Source organism: Acartia tonsa, chromosome 6, assembly GCF_053477335.1.
Source record: "Acartia tonsa isolate MP-2025a chromosome 6, ASM5347733v1, whole genome shotgun sequence".
Lineage (NCBI taxonomy): Eukaryota > Metazoa > Arthropoda > Copepoda > Calanoida > Acartiidae > Acartia > Acartia tonsa.
This window is the reverse complement of record NC_137265.1, coordinates 33,027,384-33,052,842: the sequence shown is the minus strand read 5'-3', so window position 1 is coordinate 33,052,842 and position 25,459 is coordinate 33,027,384. Positions and strand designations below refer to the sequence as shown.

The 25,459-nt window shown below is 31.3% G+C and overlaps 2 protein-coding genes across 3 annotated transcripts in view; one reads left to right on the top strand and one right to left on the bottom strand.

The window, feature by feature from the left end:
* Positions 1 to 17,799, top strand: part of LOC145322435 (uncharacterized) — a 47,620-nt gene extending 29,821 nt beyond the window's left edge. For both annotated transcript variants that reach the window (XM_080164425.1, XM_080164424.1), the window contains exons 9-26: positions 1,680 to 1,741; positions 2,070 to 2,137; positions 3,211 to 3,313; positions 4,600 to 4,707; positions 4,935 to 4,979; positions 5,241 to 5,425; positions 7,508 to 7,591; positions 8,329 to 8,444; positions 9,190 to 9,248; positions 9,697 to 9,763; positions 10,090 to 10,212; positions 10,680 to 10,778; positions 13,827 to 13,899; positions 14,328 to 14,383; positions 14,704 to 14,780; positions 14,924 to 15,157; positions 15,578 to 15,700; positions 16,150 to 17,799. In XM_080164425.1, coding sequence (XP_080020551.1) covers positions 1,680 to 1,741; positions 2,070 to 2,137; positions 3,211 to 3,313; positions 4,600 to 4,707; positions 4,935 to 4,979; positions 5,241 to 5,425; positions 7,508 to 7,591; positions 8,329 to 8,444; positions 9,190 to 9,248; positions 9,697 to 9,763; positions 10,090 to 10,212; positions 10,680 to 10,778; positions 13,827 to 13,899; positions 14,328 to 14,383; positions 14,704 to 14,780; positions 14,924 to 15,157; positions 15,578 to 15,700; positions 16,150 to 16,340 — 1,873 coding nt within the window. In that variant the 3' untranslated portion in view covers positions 16,341 to 17,799. The remainder of the gene's footprint in view (positions 1 to 1,679; positions 1,742 to 2,069; positions 2,138 to 3,210; positions 3,314 to 4,599; positions 4,708 to 4,934; positions 4,980 to 5,240; positions 5,426 to 7,507; positions 7,592 to 8,328; positions 8,445 to 9,189; positions 9,249 to 9,696; positions 9,764 to 10,089; positions 10,213 to 10,679; positions 10,779 to 13,826; positions 13,900 to 14,327; positions 14,384 to 14,703; positions 14,781 to 14,923; positions 15,158 to 15,577; positions 15,701 to 16,149) is intronic.
* Positions 1 to 25,459, bottom strand: part of LOC145322438 (uncharacterized) — a 442,211-nt gene that overhangs the window by 360,712 nt on the left and 56,040 nt on the right. The window lies entirely within an intron of this gene.

Sequence of the window (25,459 nt, the reverse complement as noted above, 5' to 3'; positions counted from 1 at the left end):
ATTAAAGCAGACATACAGACACGGTGGATTAGGATATTAAAGGCAGAATATTTTTCCTTTAGAAAGAGTATCCCATAAGGAAAAAGGATAAGAGGATGAATACTCACCCCTTTTTCATGGTAAAATACTACTTCCCCATCCCTAAATTTACAAGCAGACGAAAATCAAAAGCCGCCCAGGGCTTTTTGTAAGTCAATCATAAATAATAATGTGAATAAAAAGAATAGCAATATTTAGCAAACAGCCGTGGGCGGTCAGAATCAGCTGAATGTTCATTATGAAAAAAATTTCCCCCTTTTTAGAAATAGAAGGATTCATCTTTCATGAACAAATTTTTTTAAATAAAAATAAAATTCTATGTAATTTTTAATTAAAACATTAAAACGAAAATATCTAATCTAATATTCTTGCCCTAAATATGGAAATAGTAAAAAGTAAAAAAATATTTTTAAAAATAATTTTTAATCCTCCCATTTGAAAAGTAGTGGAATAGCAATAAATTTTAGCGCGGCAACCGCGCTGAGTAGGCCTCTAGGCCCACTGCCTATTTTCGTCTTCTAGTTGCTTCGATTCCTCTCTTTTATTTTTTTCTCTATGGAGTATCCCTATTTGATACACTTCTGTTTTATTTTTCAACTCTCTTACATTTTTTTGTGATATAATTTATCATAACTTATGACAAATAAAGCAAATCTTTTCATTTGTCATCTTTAAACAAGACCATAACATCCATTTCCAAAAGGAAAACAAACACAAAAGACATTTTTAACAGTTGGGGTCACGAAACACACTCTTTATTCTATAAACTTAAGTCCCTAAATATGTGGAGCTTTAGTATACAAAGGCATGTAAGTACATGTAATGTACAAACAAATGCATATAAAATATTGTCTTAGTTAGATGTTTTTCTAAAATCTCAACATCGAAAAGTCGTATTTACTTATAATCTTCTATATCAATTTAAACAATATAATGATAATCAACATATTTAAAAATATATATAAAGACAAAAGTTATTGTCATGAAAAAGCAATTTTATCTTGTATTTTTAAACGAAAAAAGTTGCTTTCGTGTTCCCAACTGTTTGACTCTTTTGATGAGGTATACACAAAAACTGAGGAGTTATTTTGATATTTTTCGAGATATAAAAACTGGGGAGTTATTTTGATATTTTTCGGGATATAAATAAATATCAACATTAATATATGGATACTGTGATACGCCAATGGTAGATAATATAAATAATATATAAAAAAAATTTGGATTATTCAGTTAAAGAAAGCTTCACATAGTGTTATCTTTTTATATACTTATGGCTGCGTCTCTAGTATTTAGGGGCTCTCTATATTCGAAGAAGGGATGTGGAGAAAAATAGCCTAAAAATATACCAGGACCTATGTAAAGCTTTCTTCAGACAGAGAGCTCAATCTGTTCAATAGTTTTCAACATCTCAAGCTACAGACAAATAACCTTCCTACTTTATAAAATAGGATATAAAATTTTAGATGATTGTAGGCTATTTTCTAAGCTTGAATATAGAGCCCCTATTAGTTGGGGAGCAGCCACTAGTATACAATATATGAAGAATATAAATAAAATCATAATCAGTTGTTACAACAGTAATGTAAAAAATGTTTATTATAATTATGAAATGTTTATAATTGTTTGAATGATCACAGAGATGACAGAATGGACAGCGAATATTTTGGTCTCTGTGAAGTAGAAATATTTGCAATTGAAGGTTAGTTGGAATAGCGTAGCTACTCTATAATTAGGGAAAGTATAGATATCTAGATTCTATAGTCACGTTATGACCGAATCAATGGTGCAAATTTTGATCTCAGTGAAGTAGAAATATTTGCAATTGAAGGTTAGTTGGAATAAGCGTAGCTACTCTATAATTAGGAAATGTATGAATATCTATACGTCACTGTGAATAAAAATGTCCAAACATAATGCCTTAAATACATAGAATCTATTATTGATTATAGTTTACTAAAGGAATATTTATAAGAACATAGCATAATAAAATTTATTACTACTTAATTCCTATATCGTCCATGTTTTAGATAATCCAGAGTGTGGGTCTCCAGAATTACCTCTCCATACAGAAATGCTTAGCTTGAGTTCAAAACAGGTATTCACACATAAAACATAAAGAGCGACAGACAAACATACATGTTGAGTTATAGAGTAGAAGATATTAGGTCGTAGTTAGAGTAATCAACGCCTATCTTAAATAACAGCCAACGAACAGACAGACCAACATTCAAATCATAGAGTAGCTACGCTACTTTTAAAACAATCAAATAAGTTTTTTATGAGTGATATGTAAAAGATAATTAATAATAAAGAGAATATATCTATAGGTATAGATGTATAACCAGGGGGTGTTGGGGACCTATTTCGTCTGCTAGCAAATTGCTCTCTGCTCTATTGTGGCGACTTTGCTGTGTTAATATTCTATTCACGATTGGTTGACTTTCATAGACCCAATTAAAATTCGGCACAGGGTCCTCGGCGTGGAATATACAGTCATTTAACCCCTTCCCCCTCTATTGTTTCACTCTAATGTATAGAGGAAGGGATAGAAATTATAATTAGGAAAGATAAATAAAAGACTTTAGTAGGGGAATACTTACTAGTAGTCTTAAAGATTTATACATACATACATGTATTTAAAATTAATGAGTTTTCTTGGGCACAAAGATAGTTCATTTGCTATTTGATTGATCTATCTCTTAATTAGAAAAAGCTTTGTTTGTCCTTTGATCTTTATTTTTATTTTATAAAATTCTGTGTATGATATTTGTTTAATTATTGTCAGTTTGACTTTATAATCGCATTTAATAAACTAATATAAAAATATATAAAAATGATAGTGACTTAATTCATTCTGTTATGAATACAAGAATATTCAGAATTTTGTTTATTATGTGTCATATAATATTTAAAATTTTTTATTTAACTAAACGTTAAGTATCTGTGAAGTTATTTGAATTAAGAGAAAGGGATTGAACGCTCCCCTTTTTTTCTTCTTCCTTTTCTAGTTGTGAGAGTCACAGTAATGTTCCATGATGTCCAGATCTTCATGGTCTAAAAAAAACTTCTGTGGTCCGCAATTTTTAAAAATCCTCTTACACATTAAAATACAATTTGTAGAAAATCCTCAAAAACTTTTTACACTAACTATTATTATTTATATTCTAGGCTGAATATAAATGTGCACCTGGGTTTACAACAAGCACACTGGTTACCCCAACTATTAACTGTACAAAGGATGGCTGGACTGGACATGTGCCTACATGCACAGGTAAACACAAGTACACTGGTTACCCTAACTATTAACTGTACAAAGGAGGGCTGGACAGGACATGTACCTACATGCACAGGTAAACACAAGTACACTAGTTACCCCAACTATTAACTGTACAAACGATGGCTGGACAGGACATGTACCTACATGCACAGGTAAACACAAGTACACTAGTTACCCCAACTATTAACTGTACAAACGATGGCTGGACAGGACATGTACCTACATGCACAGGTAAACACAAGTACACTAGTTACCCCAGCTATTAACTGTACAAAGGATGGCTGGACAGGACATGTACCTACATGCACAGGTAAACACAAGTACACTAGTTACCCCAGCTATTAACTGTACAAAGGATGGCTGGATTGGACATGTGCCTACATGCACAGGTAAACACAAGTACACTAGTTACCCCAGCTATTAACTGTACAAAGGATGGCTAGATTGGACATGTGCCTACATGCACAGGTAAACACAAGTACACTAGTTACCCCAACTATTAACTGTACAATGGATGGCTGGACAGGACATGTACCTACATTCACAGGTAAACACAAGTACACTAGTTACCCCAACTATTAACTGTACAATGGATGGCTGGACAGGACATGTGCCTACATGCACAGGTAAACACAAGTACACTGGTTACCCCAACTATTAACTGTACAAAGGATGGCTGGACTGGACATGTGCCTACATGCACAGGTAAATACAAGCACACTGGTTACCCCAACTACTAACTGTACAAAGGATGGCTGGACAGGACATGTACCTACATCGCAGGAGTCCCAAACGTCGGAGTGGACAAACGCAGGAGAAAAAAACTAAACCTAACCTAACCTATTTTAGACCATCTTATAGGTTTTTAAATGCCTAACCCCTGCGGGGGGGCTTATTTGTACATTCATATCTTAACCTAACCTAATCTGTATAGAAATACTTAATTAAATTAATATTTTAACACTCCTGCGTATGTCCACTCCGACGTTTGGGACTTCTGCGTTTGTCCTGGAACCATTACTTCATTATGTAGAGATCAAAACTGTACCCACTTCATATACTTTATTTTAAGGCCTTAGGACAAAGAAGGTTTATAAATCTTAGTTTTTCTAATCTTAAAGATGTAATGCTTCTATGTATTGAAATCTTTGAGATTCTTGAATGTAACATAATACGTCTAAAATCTTGTACCTTTCTAAACGGAATGGAAGACTTGACAAAAAATGTACCCCACCCCCATAACAGAATTGTCTTTAAAAACTTTTAATTTTCAATTTTAGAAGTTAGTTGTGATCACCCGACCTCAGCTAAGGATGGTTTCATAGAAGTTTCTAATTTTCGTGGAAATTATGTTTATGGCAGCCGGGCTAAATATCACTGCAATCCAGGTTAGTAACAGCACATCTACTCTATGATTAGGGTATGTCTGTACATCTGTTTGTGGTAGCAGGGATAATTAAAAATCCAATCGTCCTATGAAATAAGTAGTAGGATGATTATTTGTATGATCTATTTTTGTCTAACTTTGGGGTTTGAATTAATCAAATAAGCAAAAAAAAATTTATAAGAACATATTTTTTCAAAAAACTTTATTCATTATTATTTTGTGGTTTAGGATATATTCTGTGGGGAAACTCAACAAGAGTTTGTGATGCTTCAGGTTGGATAATTATTTATTTTATCAATTCATAGTAATTAGGCTGCAGACGAGCGTAACAAGGATAGTAGATCAGATATTTCGTTTTGTTAAGGCTTCGTCATTTTATTTTTACTATCAAACATACAAGTTCGGTCTTTAATGCCAACTTTTAGCTGCAATAAAAAAGAAAAATTAGATTTATCTTTTTCTGCATAAAAACTTGCAGTCAGTCAGTCAGAAATTCTCCTACTTTAGTTGACAGGACATATATTCTTTGTACAGGAACATGGACGGGCACGACGCCAATGTGCCGGCCCATCTCCTGCGGTGAGCCGCCCATGTTGCCCAGCTCAGCTGTCGCGCTGATCAACGGGTCCTCTCAATGGAAGTCTGTAGCTGTGTACTCGTGCCTGCCTGGTTACACCATGGATAACATGCCTGCTACAGTCAAACAAAGCGTCTGCCAGGTAATATGTATTTCTAGTAGCGCGGCTACAATAATTGGTCGTGTTTACATATTGCCTATAAAAAATGACGTCATACTGGCTTACCATTTGCCAATCAAAATGTATACAGGACTGACTGTATTCAGTCTGAGTATTGGCCTATCATTGGTCATTTGTATTGTATGGCGTCATTTTTTATAGGCACTATGAAGAGTTTAAGGTGCTTGCTTACATGTGAAGACCGGAGCACCGAAAACCCCCCCCCCCGCTCAGTTTTGACAAAAATCAAAAATAAGGGGGGGGTAGTTTTTTAACCCCCCGCTTAGTTTTGACAAAAATCAAAAATAAGGGGGGGGGGGGTAGTTTTTAACCCCCCCCCTTAATTTTGAAGAAAATCAAAAATAAGGGGGGGGTAGTTTTTTTACTGTACAACACGCCAGAAAGTTGAGTGAGGTAAATCAAGTAAATCCAGTATACCAGAGGGGAAACCTTATTACAGGGATATTCATGTTTTGGGGCATAATTTCCTTATTTATTGACTGATTTTAGTAAAAGGTTTTAATTTTGCGCAAAATTAAAACCTTTTACTAAAATCAGTCAATAAATAAGGAAATTATGCCCCAAAACATGAATATCCCTGTAATAAGGTTTCTCCTCTGGTATACTAGATTTTCTTGATTTACCTCACTCAACTTTCTGGCGTGTTGCACAGTGAAAAAACTACCCCCCCCTTATTTTTGATTTTCTTCAAAATTAAGGGGGGGGTTAAGTCTTTGCCTTGCTGAGCACTTTTCCTCCTTGCCGTTTTCCAGACATTAAAAACTACCCCCCCCTTATTTTTAATTTTTGGCAAAACTAAGCGGGGGGGGGGGGGGGGGTTTCGGTGCTCCAGTCTACCACATGTAAGCAAGTACCGAGTTTAACTTTCCAACTTCTAGATTTTTGTAGATTATTTATTATGATGTCGTTATCCTTATGTAAAATTAACAGGATGTGTTTATAGCTTAAGATTCTGCTTACCACTGCTGGAGCGATATTGCACTGCTTTACAGTGAATCCTCTTAAAGGTCAACGGAATAGGATTGTTTGGGAGTTTTGTTCTACAAAAAGTAATTGACAGTGTATAAAAAAATCTCCCATTAAGTTTTTATTCTTTCTTATAAAAACTAAAAAGGAAAGTATAGGGCTTATTTATAAAATATGATTTGATTTTAAAACTTTTCCTAAACTGATATTTATTGTTATTGATAAATCTGCCAATAAATAAGAAAATTACGAAAAAGTTAGCTAAAATAGTGTGTAAGTTTATAAAAAAAGTATGTGTTGTAATTATGAGGTTGTGCAGAACAGTGAAAGTTAGTAAACTTTGTTTACACATATTCACAGGGTGGACCAAAAAAGTGTTTAATGACCTTTATAGGATAGAACATTTAAATAAAATATAATCATAAAATTTGGATTTTTCTGTACGTTAGGGCATCTAGGTATTTGTCAAAACAATTTTAAGGGGTTATTAGGATGGAAACTGGGGCTGAGGGAAGAGTGTAATAATTGATTATAATACCACTCATATATATGATTTATTAAACCATAAAACTTATAAGATTAATAGATTATTGGAGGCCACCCTGTAAAAAGACACATATAGTGCATGATGACACATAACTTTTGATATATGAAAATTGTTTTCTACAACACTGCATCCTTTCACTTTACATACATACTTACATAGGCAATAGAATAATGAAATTCTTATATAGAAGATTTTTATAGTGCCAATAAAAAATGACATCATACTGGCCCTTCATTGGCCAATTTAAATGTGTTCTGGCATGCCATTGGTAGTTTAGTCTTTGTATTTTCTTATCATTGGTCATTTGTAATGTATGACGTCAGTACTATAAAGAGCTTCGGTTAATGGAATAAAAATGTTAGACTAAGCAAAATTTCCTTCTTCAAAAAATAAAACCGAAGTATACCTAAAGATGTCATTATCTAATTTAAAATGTAAAATATTTCAGGAAAGCTAATATCAATACTTAATAACAAATTTAACATTACATTAAACAAAAAACAGAGATCCTTTATATTTTTGCTTTTTAGGAGAGTGGTACTTGGAGTCCTGTGACAATTAGCTGTAGACCTTCACAACACATAAATAAACCAATAAACACAGTTTGGGTTAAGGTAAAATTTTTATCGCAATTTTTTATATTTTATAAAGACAGGAAAAAAGATCATGTTTATACCTATGTTTTAACAATAAATATTGAATAAAAAGATCCCCAATCAGTGATCGTTAGAAAGTGTAGTAAGACGAATGGTTAACGGACCCAACATGTAAAATCCTCAGACAGAAAAACTCAAGGCATCAAATTTTTAAATTTATTCAACGTTTCGAGGGCAAAACTGCCCTCATCATCAGGAACTAAACAAAAAAATAGCAATTAAAATTTATCAAAATATGCATTTTAAGTCAATTATTACTTAATATATGTTTTATAGGCATTTTTACTTATAAAAAAAAAGAATTAGAAAGTGTTACATCAAGTGTACATCAAAACGGTAGTTTTTGTTTTTTCTTTTCATTCATATCATAAGTAAGAATTACATTAATTTTCTAGGTTGAAGCTGTCTATCGGGAAATGATAAGTATTACAGTGACTAAATATAAAAAAGATATTCTTCTGCTAGAAATTTCTTTTCATTTTTTGAGGAATTATTATCTCTTGTTGACTATTTAGAGTAATTCATCTGTTGTTTCAACCTTATAAAAACAAAAAAATTAGCATTAAAATTTGTTGTCTTATAATCTGCAAAAATATATTAATATAGACAATTTTTCTAATTTATCACATCTAATGTTTTCATATTATTTGAAAATGCTCTATTGATAAGAAAATAAAATTATCCTTTATTTTAAGGACAGAGAAAGTAATTCTGAAGAGACTAGTACACTTACTATTGTGCTTCTGAGTGTTCTTGGGGCTGGAATCACATTTATTTCCATCTTTGCACTTATCTCAATATTAAAAAAATGGTAAGTTAATTTATAAGTAGTTTATCTACTCTATAAATAGGGTAATATGTGACACAACCCAATCTTTCCCGATTTTGTATAATTTTTGATGGAAAACGACTCCAGTGACGTCATATTTTTCTTTCCGAAAAAGGGAAGGGGGGAAGAAAATCTCTTCAAAAGAGATGGGGAAAACCCCCTTTTCTCCCATCTCTTTTTTTCTTCCCCCCTTCCCTTATCGGGAAAGAAAAATATGACGTCACTGGAGTCGTGTTCCATCAAAAATTATACAAAATCGGGAAAGATTGGGTAGTGGATCGTTATATGTCTGTTTATCTTTTAGTATTGCAATTAATCTTATTTATGTTTATTCAAGTATTTACATCCATAAGCAACAAAAATATTATTTGAAATAGATTTAGACCGACAGATAGACATAAACCTCATATAGCAGTTAAGTAAACAATATTCTTTGCTAGCATCTAGTTAAGACTTAAACCACCAAAAAAATACTTTAGTTTTCAATTAAAATAGTCTGAAATATTTCTGAGACCTATGTGAAGTTTTATTAAAATAGGTAACTTATTCGGTTTAGTGGTTGGTAAATTTAATAGAAATATAAAATAATCTAGCTTAAATAGCTTCCAACATCAGACACACAGACTTATTTAACCTGAATTACAGAGTAGCTTTGCTATCCTAACTTCAAGAAACAAAATGGAAAATTAATAATTTAAAAGAAAAAAAAAATATTTTTTATATTTAGGATGGTGAACATAAATTATGTGAATCATGAAAATATTTTTGTGGAGAAACCTCTTCTAGGTAAACAAAAAAATCATTCATAACATCCAGTATTTTTCCAGTAAACCTCCATAAACACTAATCTCTTTTCTCCTCTTGTAATAAAAAAAACTATAAAACGAAAATGTGATGCTTCTTAGGTTAGATTGAAGTAAAATCATGAATAGAAAGTAAATAGTGGGATTTTTTTGGGTAGTCCATAGACAAGATATGGGGTTGAACTGGATAAATTATTCAAAAACCTCAAAAAAGATGTTTGTGTCATAATTAGTCTGGTCATAGTTAGAGGCGCTAGTCGGGGGTTAAACTCTTTGGGATAGAAGTATTTATTCATTATGGTTTAATTTAACTATAATGAAATTGTTTTTTTTTACAATATTACAGTAAGATACTCAATAATAACATAATTCGATTTTAAGATATGAAAAAGGTGTTTGATGCAATACTTACTATTTATTTATTTTAATAGAGAGTCATGAGAATCACGCACTAGCTGGTCTAGAAACATCTTTTCATGGATCTAATGGTCATGCCAGGTTAGGTTTTTTTTTCTCACAAAATCAAGACAAATAAAAATAAATAAGGCTGAATAACAAGCATACAACATTTGATAAACGTTAAACAAATCTAAATTACAAACCACCAAATAAACAGCCTTTAAAGGGCTATCCTTAAAAAAAAAAATTTTCAGGGATTTTTCTTATTGTGTTATAGGTAATAAGCTATTTCGACTTCATGAATTTTACCTCATCAATTCACGGATTTTTGACAAATAATTTCGAACATTTTTAAAATCAAAACCTTTTCTTTATTTTGCGGTAGTCATATAAATACCTATGAATTTACATAAATTAATATTCAGGTACACAGTGTCTAGTAACAGATATACCGCAGCACCTAGCAAATTCCAGAATAACCTGTCAACCTCTACAAGTGACCAGGATGGTTCTAGCGAGACCAGCCAACTAACTTCATTCAGCACAGGGTAAGATTATACATTTATTTTGTGTTGACAAAAGCCACCTTGCTACCGAGTAAAATCTAACCCAATCGAGTTAAAAATTACTTCTAAGTATCTAGTAAAGCTACTCTATAAATACTCTATATGGGGATATGTGATTTTCTCGGCTTCAATTTAAGACTGACTTTTAATTTTTATTGTTGAAATACCCCTGTAGCATCCAGTATACAACTGACTTTGATCTTCAGTCCGTCGGCCATGTTTTCTGTTTTTCTATTATCTATCCTATCCTCCTCTCTCTTTTATCTCCCTGAAACTACTGAACATCTACTCTATAACTTACTGTGACCGTCTGTCTATCCATGCTTTTCTTCAGTTACTCTTGGATGTTGTCTTCCTTCTTCTAAACATATTTCAATAATATAATAAAATCAATTAGTGTCATAATATTTTTAATATGTTTTATTGAATTATTATTTTTATTCATCTAGAACTTTGCGGGCAGACAAGAACTGTGCAACTGAAACTTGTAACTCTATTGATTCAACTCTCTGCCATATACCTACACAAATGCCTCTTAGTTCTTTAAGGTAAATAATATTTGTATTAATACTGAAAACCTATATCTACCATGTAACTCTATTGCTTAAACCCTATGCCATATTCCCACACAAATGCCTCTTAATTCTTTAAGGTAGATAGTATTTGTATTAATATTAAAAAAAACTATTAAGTAATTCTATTGATTCAACTATCTGTCTTACAGTTTTACAAATTCCTCTTAGTTTTTTAAGGTAAATGATACTTAAAACATTTAAATATATATATTGCTTGATTTTGATGAGACTTAACATCAAATAAAAATCTATATTTCCTTTGTTACCATTATTTAAGATTCAAAAATGTTTAAGTTGAGCAAATTATTTTTAAAACCAAATTTCATAGAAAACGTTTAGTTAAAGGCTTTTTTCGCAAGTGATAAAAAAATTTAAAAATAAATTTATGTGCACCCCCAAAAACGATTTTAAAATATGCTCCTTCTGTAGAATAAATCATTGGTGGAAAAAAATTAAAATCCACTTTTTTTCTCAACCAAACAGATTCAAGAAAATTCTCAAGGTATTTTCCAACTATGGGGACCATTATAATTTGCAGTCCAATGTCCCCTCCAACCCTGCAAATTGGAGAGCTCTGAAAGGATATTTTTCTGTAATGGAAGGGGGCGTATTAATAATTCACAAACGAAAAAATGTAATTCTTCCAAATGTTTTATTAAGAAAATGTTGTGTAAAATTCAGGTTTACCCATGTTGAGATTGATATACCTATGGCATTGATAAGTTAGTAGAAATAAAAAAAATTACACCCTTGTATAATGTTTACTTACACTGCAGGGGTATTAAGGGATAAGACAATGGATGGTAAATTGATGTACAACCCTATTTTTAACAAATTCTCCTTCTCTAGATATAGTTATTGGTGCAAAAGTTAGAACATTGAAGTTTTGTAAAACCCAAGCAAGATTTAATCAAAGTCTCCCATGTTCTAAAATCAAAGAATGTGAGATCGTGTTTAAAAAAAATGAAAACCGGTATAATTTACTGTCCATGTACGTCTCCTTCATCACTGGTTATACCTGCAATTTTTGAAGAAAAAACTTTCCTTGTTAATTTAGTATTATTATTATATATCAACATTATAATGGTAGTTTTGGGTTTTCGGTTTAAATTGAACATAATTTGAAAAAATATCCATTGCCAGCCCTACCATTTTTTATGATATGCCCTTGAAATTGAACTTTTACACAATATTTTCAATTTTTATATTATAAATTTTTAAATATTGAAATTTAAAGTGCAAATCAAAAATAATTTCACATCCCAAGAATCCTAGATATTGATATTTGCGAAAATTTGCGCCAAAGATTTATGAATTTTTACTACAAAATTCAGGAATAAATGGATTATAAACATAGTTGTGTTTCCTTTACCTATAAATGACAGATATCGGTTACTAGTAGTTGATTATTTTCACTTGAAATTTAGTTAAAGCTTGGGTTAGGTTCATGCTTTTTTAAAAGAAACGCCATAGCATTTATTACTAAAAGATGAAAAGGAATATGATTAAATTGATCTATAGATTTTACCCTTTTATCTAAGTTTAGTAGAAATATCCGAAAATTGGCTTTAAGATATGTATGTATAAAAAAAGATTTTAAATTTTGGGTTTTGAAAGGTGTGTTAAACTACTTATGTTATGTGCTACAAAAAGTAAATTACTTTTCAAATCCTCTATAAAAAAATTAACGCTTGAATAGTTTATTCAACAACCATATCCCTTCATCCGTGAGGAAGTGGGCCATTTCATGAGAAAGTTGCATTCAGGGAACTTTTAATAAGAATTTTATGGGTATGTAAAATGTAGATATTTGACATATGTGAGAGTGGGTGTGTGTGCCTCTAATATTTTACAAGATGATCCATAAAAAAGTACTGTAGGTTTAGATATTTTATATTCTAACCCGTTGAATCGTTTATGCCTGTTTATTATTTAAATATTGGAGCGATGTAAAAGCATATTGACTAAATGCTAGATTTAAAGAAATAAATTTACTTTCTTTCAAATTTCAAATTTCAATTTTGCTATGTGTTATTCAATTTCGGCAATACCAAACATATGATCTTAACAGTAAATATTAGTAAAATGATCGACTTCTAAAAAGTTAAATTTACTAATAATTGCTATAAATTTTTTTAAAAGCCAAATAATTGAAGCACAATAGCAAATCACACTTTTGGTAGTTTTTTATAGTCCAACTTTTATTAGATTCACCCTGTATAATGTATTCATCCATAAAAAAGCTTAAACCAGTGGGTTTTGTTATACACATTAAATTTTCAATTTTTCATGTTTACACAAATGTAAATTACATTATTACTGCTTCAAAAATTCTTCGAACATGGAATGGGTAACTGCATGGGAAAAAGTACTCTTTCACTAATTTCATATTAAAACAGACTTATGTATTGTTTTTTATTATGCTTTTTAATGGATCTTAAAGGATGAGAAATAAATAAACAGAAAAAATGATGATAACCAAATTAAAATCATTGGTTGAAAAGTGTAGACACTTCTAGTTGGACACAGTTTTTTAAGACAACGAATAAAATAACGTTGTTATGATACCTTTGTGTAATTTTTAGTCAAATATCAGCTCTTTTCAGGTTGTTTTAATGTTATCAATGACAACATTACAAAACTTTTTGAAACTTTTCTTGGCTATTGAATAATCCCTTTGTCCCTGTCTCTACAGAAGAAACTTATTTCAACAACAACACAATAGTTCCTGGTTTAACATGCAGGGATTAAAAGGGATAAGACAATGGCCGATAATGTGAAGTATATCCCATTCCCCAATGATGACACATAAAATTTATCTTCTGTGGATAAAAATTAGTGATTAAAACGTTTAAATACTCAACTTAATGAGACAACCAATCAAAATTCAGGAATGTCCCCTAAGTTGTTAACCCACCGAATAAGAAAACGTTATTATAAAAATTTGGGGACTAGTTTAATAAACAGCCATTTGTCACTTCCCCCCTATCTCTCTATTTAACCTAATTCTTTCTTTTTTAGGTTCAAATATGCGGATGTGGAGGAGTTGATGAAAAAATCTTCAGACTTCTCAAATATTGAAGAAAAAAATCAGGAAATATATCAATTTATCAATAATTATACATCGCATCGTATCATATACAGTTTTCCGCGAATATTAAAATGAAAAATTGTGAGATTAAAACAAGTATTGATAGCCCATACTAACAAAACTGGTATTAATTTTATAATTTTTATTTTGATATTTGTGGAAAACTGTCTGAGATACGATGCTATACATTATATTTCAGTATGGCTGAGAACCTGTCCTAACCCAGCGGATATTAATCGGTTTAACCCCCCCCCCCCAAAAAAAAAAAGTTTTATACATTTTGGGATTGAAAAATCCCAAATTTACCGGATGTGTAAATAAAAAGTTTTTAGCTTCAGAAAGAATTGAAAATTGGAATAGTGGTAAAAGACTGATTAATTTTATTAATCTAGTTTTTTGTTCAAAATTAAATGATATATTATTTAACTTAGTATGCAAATGTGACCCCTAAACACGTCCACTACGCCACCCTGGCCAGGGACAACAGGTAATCAATATTTCCCCTTAATTAATTCATGTAAAATTCAGCTTGAAGTAGTAGCTAGTAAATGTTTTACTGTAATTAGGATATTTTTACACCATCTAAATTTTTTTGTCCTTTACCTTCAAAAAAACTATCTTCAAAGCAACATTTTAATGTATCAATATTTTGTGCTTTTTATTGCTGTCTAATAAATTTTTGCTTATGTTATTACAATGATTAATGGGTGATACAATAGCTGATAATTGTAATATACGGAATAATACTACTTAGGCAAAGTGTGGGTGAGAGTTTATTTTCCTCGATTATCTAATTTTTGTTAACAGATTCGTGCCCGTCCAAACCAGCGGAGACTTCACGCATCCTCTACATTTTGCCACTCTCTCCAAAAGATCCAGAGATGGTAAGAACAACTTTAATGTCTATTATTTTTAGTTACGAAAGATACTTTTGATAATACTTGTTATGACACAGCATACGCTTCCAGTCTTTTAGTGAAGTTGTTCAGAGATTTTCTATGGATTGTATGATCCTTGTTTATTTTAGAATCTTGTGGTAAGGGTGGATGTCTCTCCCCCAGCAGTATTTCAGCCCCAATGCTTTTCGACAAGGCTGTCCAGCACAGCGAGTCAGTCCCTGACATCCTGCAAACAGTGACCGGCCATCCCTCCACCCTGCAGCCCATATACTCGCCGCCCCAACCGCACCCGCCGCCGACGACTCTACAGTTTAGCTCACAAACACTACCTTTTGATTGTATTAGCAGACCCTCAAATTCAGGCAATGATTATTGACAAAAAGTTGAGCAAACAACGATGACTACATCCATTAGTAGCGAATAACTAAAAAAAAGAAATGAACTGGCAGATATTCAGTTTCATATAAAATGAATGTATACGAAACCTACTTCATAATATAAGTATGTGTCTTTTGTAAAATGACCGACAGATCGACGGACTCCGTAAATCATATACTGGTTGCTTAATGATACAGGAATTCATATTCAAAATCTTGAATAGCAGAGAGGCGGACTGATGGGCATTCCGAATTATAGAGTATTTTCACAACTAAAAATGTTCAATTTAAATACTTAAATATCTGTCAAAATAGCAAAAAACAGAAATAAAATCAATATAGTTATTTGAAGTCTGAACATACACTTCTTTTTACAAACTCTGAGCAAATAATCCTTGTATACAGGACCCGTAGACACTGTAGGGTACTGCAATCTGCTGGAGGCTGGTATCATACCTGCAGAGTCCGCCCATGGGTCCAGGGCCTATGGGGAGAGTGCACAACAGAGTTTAGAAGGATTAACTTTAGGTAATATTATTATTATTAGGCAATGCTCATTAGGTAATGTTAAACTCTAATACAAAGTAGGATAAAGTCTGTCCGTCCGTCTGTAGGGTCGAACCCAATTCGGGGGAGGGGAGATGGGTAAAGTACCTTGTAAAGTTTCTTAAATGGGACAAATATGCAACTTTTCGTGAATTTTTGTTGGATCCATTAATCTTGGCGGTCATACATATGATCCATCCAAAATCAAGTTTTGTCTAAAAAATTCGAAATCTCAACCTTTATTAAAGTAACATTGATAATAAGAAGGTTACTAAGCCCCTTTTTTATCTGACACCAAAAGTACAAGGCACCTTAAGCGTCCTGGTGGCTTTTACTTGCCATAAAAATCCAATTTTGAAAAAAATAGTCCCAATTGAATTTTAGTAAAGTTTCAATGTATTTTCAAAAATTAATCATGTTTTAATTTTTAGGTGATAATATAACTGAACATAATGGAGAAAAAGACAATACTACTATTGATATTAACAATGATCTAACTGCCAAACCTAGTATAGCAGCCAAACCCAATATTATTGTGAATTCTGGATATATTTTCAATAAACATGAAGAATCTCTGATTGACTTAGGAACTCCAGATAATAATCAAAGTGATGATAAGTGATTTTTAATAAAATGATTCTGTTACCAATTAAAAATGTAATAATAATTGATTTGTTTATTTTGCTCTATGTGTAAAAAGGGATTATGCAATAATGACTTTGTTGATTTTATAGCAACTATTATGATTATTTCGACAAAATGTATTGTTACCAATATAAAAAAATATTTTTTATTCACATATGCATAAATTTTGAGTCAAAAAAGTTTTTTTTTTCTTTCTAAAAGTGCAATATATCCCTAATTCTAACATTTTTGCCTTTGTTTTATAAGACTGAAAAAAGGCATTTACTTAAAAATGATGTATGAGATTGAATTAAACAATATATATTTATTGATTATGATCTATTGGTTGAATAAACTGAAATTCAAAAAGATATTTTCATCAAATACTTTCAAAAAATTATTCTAAGGTGTTATTTAATTTAATTTACTATAAACAACTTGATGTATTTACTAAAAGTATTTATTTCATTACAAAGAGATTTTGTGTTATAACAAGATTTCTGAAGCCTTAAACTTTGTATTATTTTCAAAAAACAAAATATCTTCGCCGAAAAGTAGCTAAGCCAAGTATGTCCAAGGGGGAGCAGAATATAAGTTTAATACCTCCCATCCAAATTTTTTTTTCTTATATTAGATTTCATCCTTCCCTATGGGTGACTTGTACAGTAGCTACTAGATTTTAAAAAAAAACTTAAACAAATTCTAAAAATTCACACAGTAGTAAAAACAACTAAGATTTTTTGTATAAAAACCTATTAAAAATTATTTTAAAGATTTTTATTACTGTTATTTTATCTATTGAATGTTTAAAGAAAGGCGGGTATAATAATTGCGCTACCCTTAGTTAGAAGTGAAGCTACTCTATAACTATAAAATGTTCGACCGACAGTCGTACAGTTAATAAAAATTATACTAACGCTAATAAATATTTAGATTTTTTATATCAATAAATAAAGTTTTTGTTTACATGATGTATTTTTTTGCTACACTACTTATGGATATAACTGTTCTTTTTTTTGGTTAAAAATCACAACTAAATTGTAAATATAAAAACACCTCTAATAAAAACCTGTTGTAACTATTAATTTTTTTATTACAGTTTAAACCATAGAATAAAAAGAAAAAGAACGTTAATAGTTATTTTTCGCATAGTATTATAGACAGCTTTCCGCTTATATTAAATATTCGTAGAAAATTGTCTGTAGTACTATGCTGTACATGATTTTTTAGTATGGGTGAAAACCGGTTCTAATCCACTGGATATTTATCAGTTTCGAAGTTAAACTAGAAAACAATTTACAAAAAAATTAGTTATAAATAAACTATTTTTATTCTAATACATTTGATTCTATGGTTTAAAAAATGAATCTGCCACGAAGAAATAAATATTATATAAAATACATGTTAAAATTATTATTATAAGTAATGATATATAATAAAAGCTGGTATTGGACTAATTATTACTTTTTTTCTTTTTGTAGGTATTAATGATAATGTGTGTGTGTGTGTGTGTGTGTGTGTGTGTAGTTTCAGGGATCTTAAGGGATAAGGCAATGTAATGTAAATTAATATAATTACCAAAATTACCCATCTATAATACAAAGTAGAACGATGTCTGTCTGTCCGTCTGTCTGTCCGTCTGTCTGTCCGTCTGTCTGGCTGTCCCTTAAGATCTCGGTAACCACTGAACCGATCGGATTCTACTCTTCAGGGTATCTACCTATTGGTCCTGTGGTGGTTTTAAGCTATTTTCTTGGGGGGTGGGACACCCCCAACCCCCCAAAAACCAAAAAATCCCCCCCATTTTTTTTTTTTTTTTTTTTTTTTTTTTTTTGAAGGAGATTTCTATGGTCCTTTACGATTTTCGCCATAATTTTTTTTTATCACCTCTTGGGGCAAAGCCCCTAGAGGCTAGGGGCGAAGCCGCTAGTTCTATATATTGTATTATTAATTGCAATTCTAGACACTTGTTGATTCAATAAATGAATCCAAAGTTTTTAAGGCAACGAATACGATAACGTAGTTGTAAAACTTTGGGTACCAGCGAAATTTACAATGCAGTGTCCCCTCACTCTCTGGTATAGTATGCTTACACATATAGTGTGTCTACAAATAATTGGGAATGAATAAAGTACAATGATATTTACTTGAACAAGGACATTTGTTTCGATAAGTAGCATATTTTTGTATAATAGTAAAGTTTTTGCATTAAAGAACGTGTCATAACTTTTGTGATTTTGTTTTAACCCATTCGTGACGAGCTCCCAAAGTTTAAAATTTTGATTCACCGGGCTTCAACAAAATAGATTTTTTCAATAATTACTCAAAATTCAAAAAGAAAGGTGTCAAACTAAAGATCTTACTATTTTTGTCAATTTTCTTCTTTTTTTTTGTTGCGTTTTAGTACCTTAAAACTAATTTTAGACAAAAATATTGAAAGATTCAAACTTCTGCTTGTCTGGAACTCTTTTTATGGACATTGGACACCCTGTTTCGTATGTATTTATATAGTTCCCATGTTCATATTATCGGATTTACAAAGTGCTTCGATAATTGGTGGAAACAAGTCTTTATAAATATTTTTTTTATCATAAGATTACTTTTTGTATCTATTACTGTTCACTATTCACTTTTTTAGTATACTTACTGCCCCTAGCATCCAGGTTTTGCAGAAAAACTATCCCAAGACCTAAATCTAAAAATAAAATGAACTAAAACCAACCTGGGACCCAAGGTAAGCTCCCCTACAACTTTTATCATTTTATCTTTTGATTATTTCAAATCTTCATATAGACAAAAAAAAAGGTTTTTTAGGCAAATATTTTCTACATACGCAAAAAAATACTTTTTATAAATTGCAAAGCTGTTTTTATTGTTGTAAAATTGGAGGCTAAATCATCATTTAATGATATATTTTAAAAACTGTTCCTACTACTTTTAATAGTTGTGCTTTTATTCATAGAATAACTATAAGCAAACAACTACATTCACAATATCAAAGTATCTCTAAAGTAAGTAAAAAAGGTTTTTACAGAATACGAAGGGATGGTATTTCTAAAAAAGTAGTGGAACAAAGTGTCTCAAAAATCAGCCATGTGACGCATAGAAATGAGAGAGGTGAAAGGAGAAGTGTGAGAAAAAAAGCCTAAAAAAGAGTTGAAAAATCCATCATTTTTATGACGTCACAGGGCTGATTTTTGAGACACTTTGTCTGAATGCTCTAAAAATCAATTCGTTGTTTATTGAATCTCATGAAATTGCGTTTACCCTCATGCTGTATCTGGACCCTAAACGAATTTTTTTTTCTATCTGGCTGTATAATATCTTTCCTATTGTATGAATATTTTTGATTTTCTTGGTTGCTATGTGATATAGAGGACTAGTTCTTCATTAATTAGGGGTTATAATAGATACCTGCTATTAAAAAACTTTTATTAAATATAAAAATCATTGCTTTTATTTTTATTATTTATGTCATGATTAAATTTTCATTCTAATATCCGGTGGATTAGAACCAGTTCTCATCCATACTGAAAAATTATGTGTAGCATCGTATCATATCCAGATTTCAACGGATATAAAAATGTACAATCATAATATCAAAACCAGTATTTTTAGTCCAGGGCTTCGGCATCTCGGGGCTAAAAAAGCTGGTTTATAATTTTACAATCCTAAATCCGCGGAAACGTGTTCATAATACTATCCAATAAGTAAATATTCTTAATATTTTGAATAAAAAGTATCTGTAACAATTTCTAAAATGAAGCTTATTTACTATTCCTAGATGCAAAAACACTTAAGGCAAGAGATTGAAAAAGATTTATTGTCTTTACAGAGGAATAGAACAGCACTCTTATACAGTTGGGGTCAGATGGTCACAGTTTTTGTACGGTACAAGACTAAAAAGTTACTTTATTTACATATTTATATTACTTATTTTGAATTATATATGAAATATTTTAAGGTGTAGGTTAACCTAATGCAAGTAAATCTACATAAAAATTAATAATGAAGTTTTGCTAATCTGTACAATTTATAGTACAAAAAGTATAACCATTTACCTATAACTAAAAACTCTTATTTAATGATCCAGGAAATAGCTCTAGGTGAACCTTACACAAACAGGGCCTGCCATAAAATTAAAATGTTTTTTTAAAATTTTTCTCTTTTTTAGTAGTAGGATGTGTGTTATATTAAAGCACATGGTAATGAGCTACTCATGTTATTTAGTGTTAATATTTTAGATTTATTGATTAGGCAGATTGCCTTGTTAAGAAGACGAAGAAAGTCGCACAAAAAATTCTGACGTCATAAAAATAAGGGATGAGGAGTGGAAAAGAAAACCCCTAAAAAAATAGAGGGATAATCCCTGATTTTTATGACGTCACGTTGAGTGACTTTCAGTGTCTTCCTTGTAAAAAATTATATTAATCTAATTTCTTAAATTGTTTTTTTTTAACAGTTGCAAATCTAGGTGTTTACACAACCTTATGAAATGCTAGGATGGCCCTTTTTTAATTGAAGTGCATTTATTAATCTCTTATTACCTTTCCCTCCCCTTCACTTTCCAGTCCCTCATTTTCCTCTTTCCTCTTATTTTCTCTTTCCCTTTCTGCTTTTACTTTTTTCTTTCTGTAATTGTTTCTCGTTTGAGTTGCGGCCATTTTTAGCAGTTTCGCTACTCTTGGATAATATCGTCATTGTTTTAAAGACAAGTATTTATAGTATTTGTATTTTATATTCATAATATACTTTGAAAGTCTGCTCTTTATATGTTTCCATGTTACATCATATATTTAACAATAGCTTCACGATATCACTTTGTACTGAAAATCATTAACAAAATAAGGATTATTCCTTGCCTATGAAATGGTTGGATGCAAAAGAATTGTAGTGCCCTCCTTTCCTAGTTGTTAAAGGTAATATTTATTTTGTTGATTTTTATTGTATTTATAAATACTATAACATAAAGTAGTAAGCTGTTTTTTTTGTCTCTAGCGAAGGATCTCATTTTTTTCACTTTTTCTTTTTGAAAGCTCCCCATTACCTCAAGTTCCCATATAGGCCTCTAGGGGGCGTTGCTGCTAGTAAGTAGTGTAAAGCAAAATACTGAATTGGCCTTACCTATTAAATTGTGATTCTAAGGGATTTTTTTAATAGTCCCGAGTGTTGGTGGTTATGACATATTTATGCTATTTTATTTTTTTCGATTTTTGAAAGAGTATATTTGTTGTACCCTCTGTTGTACCAATTTTCCGCTTTATCAAACCATGTATGCATGTAATATTTATTTTAAGAGATAAAGTAAAGGGATATATGAATAAAGTTTAAAAGCTATAGAGCTTATATAAAGACTTTGTTTAAATATTCCTTATCGAACAATTCAAAGATGATTAAAGTCCCTCAACAGATTATGACGTCATACGATAAAATAACCAATAAGAGGCCAGCATAAATTTTACCATTGGTCAATTACAGTGTTTACTGGCCTCTCATAGGCTATTCTATCCTATGACGTCATAATCTGTTGAGGGACTTTAATCTTCTTCCAAAATTTTTGAAGCGATTTTATTTCTATTTTTTAAAAAGATATCACTACCAAATACCTTCAAATACTAACTTTCAAAACCAAATGAAAATACAACCTTTTCAAACTGCACTAGCGGACACAGGGATAGTTTAAAATCCAATTATATCTTTTAGGCATAAGTATGAATGCTTTATCTTTCTTCAAATCTGCATTGTTTTAACATTAACATTAGTACAATAAATTCAATTCAAAATTTAATATTATTCTCTACATCTTTATATAACCATGTTTCAACAACGAAATAAATCTAAAATATTATTTTGAGGGCAGATGGAGAGGTCGTCAATTTTACTATGTGTTGCCCCCCAACGACAGCTGAAAACACGTATAGGTTTGTGATTTTTTTCTGAATTAATTTCGTTGTTGGTATAAGGAACACAGTAATAGTGTCTGACTGATTATGACGTAACAAAAAAAATTAGCCAATGAGAGGCCACTACAAATTTTACCATTAGTCAATAACGGCCTCTCATTGGCTAATTTTTTTTTGTTACGTCATAATCAGTCAGACACTATTACTGTGTTCGGTATAAGCTGATGTTAATTACTTAGCGCATATTTCTACATAGATATATAAATTCTCCACATGTCATTGAAATAGCTAATTATTATTTATCTTATCTTGCGATATATTATTAAATATTAGAGAATATGGTGTGCAAAAAGAAGTGCGTACATTTTTAAAATTCAAATTGCGAGGCTTGTGTTTGTAGTAGAAAAGTGTTCCGCATACCGTTAGAACTAAATTTTTGGAAAAATAAGAACAGTTCCTTTGCTACACATAACTTAGAAGCTAGTTGGTAAAGTGATCCAAAATTTACTCGCAAGTCAAGTTTTAACTCAGTAGGGGCATTTCATCACTTAGGTCCCTAACTATACGTAGCACAGGAACCGTTCTTATAATTCCAAAAACTAGTGTTCATAGTGATTCTAACGGTATTTGTAGTATTTTTCTACTATTACCACAAGCCGCGCAATTAGAATATTAAATATGTCAGCAACCTTTGAAAACCCTTTATGTTACTAAAAGAATCTAAATATTTAAGATTGTGGGTTGGTTTTGTTTGTACTAAAAACTTTTTTATCATAAATATTTCATACAAACTCTAAGCAAATACAAACAAGTGTGAAAACATCAAATAAAGCGCAGCTCGAATAATCAGATAAAATCAGAATGTTAAATATCCACCCTTAGGGACGTATTTATATATTTTGTTCGGTTCATTAGAATTAATCTAACTAAATATGGCGATCAAATGTTCAAAATAGACAAACTGATAAGAATTTAATATACTTTTGTGTCAAGATTGGATTAAATCATCATAGGAATCTTCATCCAAAGTTTGAAATGAACTGAATAACTCTAGCATATCTAAATTTCTAATCTCAGATAAACGTTAAAAATGGCCGTACAGACATACCTCAAATGTTTAAAGCTATGCTTTAGGATAACATACTAAAATTTGATAAAAGCAAATACTCTTAATAATAAATGACTTAGAGTTTGTCATTATCAAAGATAAATAGTAAAAAGGGGCGGGGAGGGGGAGACAATGGGCTGTTTACGACACTAGTCCCAAAAGTTTTATAATAACGTTTTCTTAATCGTTGGTTTAACAATTTTAGGGACTTTTATTTCATTTTGATTGGTTGCTTCATTTAGTAGAGTGCCCTTAAGTTTCAACTGCTAATTGTAATCTACAGAAGGAGTAGATCTGAGTATCATCATTGGGGATGTACATCAATTTATCGGCTATTATCTTTAGATCTCTGAGAAAGTGATAAACAAAAAAATATCAAGATTAAGTGTAGTATAGTATGATTTAACCTTATAAATACCATATAACACCTTAGGTTATAGGTTTAAAGAAAATGACAACTTTATTACTGTTGGAGATAATATTGACGTAAAAAATAGGCGATGTTTTACGTCAACACAATGGATCCCGGACCAACAGGGTCATTTAAATGTAGTGCATATGTACATACAAATGTGAGAGTATTATAAAAGGTTATGACACGGGCTTAATGGGTTCTAGGCCATTTAATAGGAAACTTTTAGCTGGGAGACACTACACTACATTTTATATATGTATATCTTTCTTATACTACAGTTTTAGTGTTAAACTTGTCCAGGGTTCAAACGAATATTCGAAAAACAAATTACATATTTATGCAGACAGATGGAAAGACTCTAGTTATATAACAGCTGTGCTTATAACAAGGTAAGTATGTAAAGGAGTAGCACAGTGTTACGCGTTAATAATGGTAGTTTAATATTCATTAAAGTAGAGTTTTAGTTTAAACCCCATGCCTAAATTTTTTTCCACTAATACTTTCAATTTACAATGAACTTGCTTGGTATTTCCTAATTATGACCTTAAGTATCTTTAATAGGGTTGGGCCGGATATCCGGTGTGGCCGGATATCCGGCCGGATATCCGGTGTGGCCGGATATCCGGCCGGATATCCGGCCATTTTCAATATCCGGCCGGATACCGGATATTGAAACTATCCGGCCGGATATCCGGCTCTATAATTTTTTATACTTTACACCAAAAATCTCTGCTTTTTAAAATCTTAAATGGCTATAATTTTCTTATTATTGAAGCTAGAAGAACATTTTTTCTGAATAAGTTTAACTTTATGTAAATTTATATAAGATTTCTGAAGAAATTTTTTTTTTTACTACTTTAATATCTGGTAATTGGCCGGTTATCCGGCCGGATATCCGGTAATTTGGCCGGATAACCGGATATTTGCCGGATATCCGGCCAACGCCGGATATCCGGCCGGTTACCGGATATCCGGCATTTGAAATCAGCCGGATATCCGGTATCCGGTATCCGGCCAAAAAAGTATCCGGCCCAACCCTAATCTTTAAATAACTCAAAATTACATGTGGTGGGTTGGATTATTTTTTATTTTTTATTTGTTTCTTAGGTATGGTTACTTTAGGTTATATTGGGTAATAGGTAGCTCCAAATTGTTAGGGAACCATAGGTATTAGCCCCGCAGGGTTAGGAATAAGGAAATAACTCACAAAACCTCCCATACTTTAAATTTATCTAAGATTAAGGAAATTTGAGGGAAAGCACTAAATATTCTGCATATCTCTAATATTAGAGTGTTAATACATGATGTTAACATTTAGAAATGTTAATTTTGAATATTCTTCACATCCCTAATATTAGAGTATTAATACATGATGTTAACATTTAGAAGTGTCAATTTCCACCTTGGAGAAGTTATACAGTGTCATACTGCTGTTAAATGATCCAGAATTTAACTCTCATGCCTTCGAATGGTTTTAACACCAGGGATCAAGGGATAGGACAATGGACAATATAAAAATATTCGAAATTTTGCTTATTTAGATGATGCTATATATTGTGAGAGGAGATATGTGTACCCTTTGAACCACAATTGCTCTTTTGGACTGTAAATTACACTGGTCCCCAAAGTTTTAAAATCACGATATATTTATTGGTTCAAAAACTGCGTATTTTTTTTGTTGGAATTTTTGT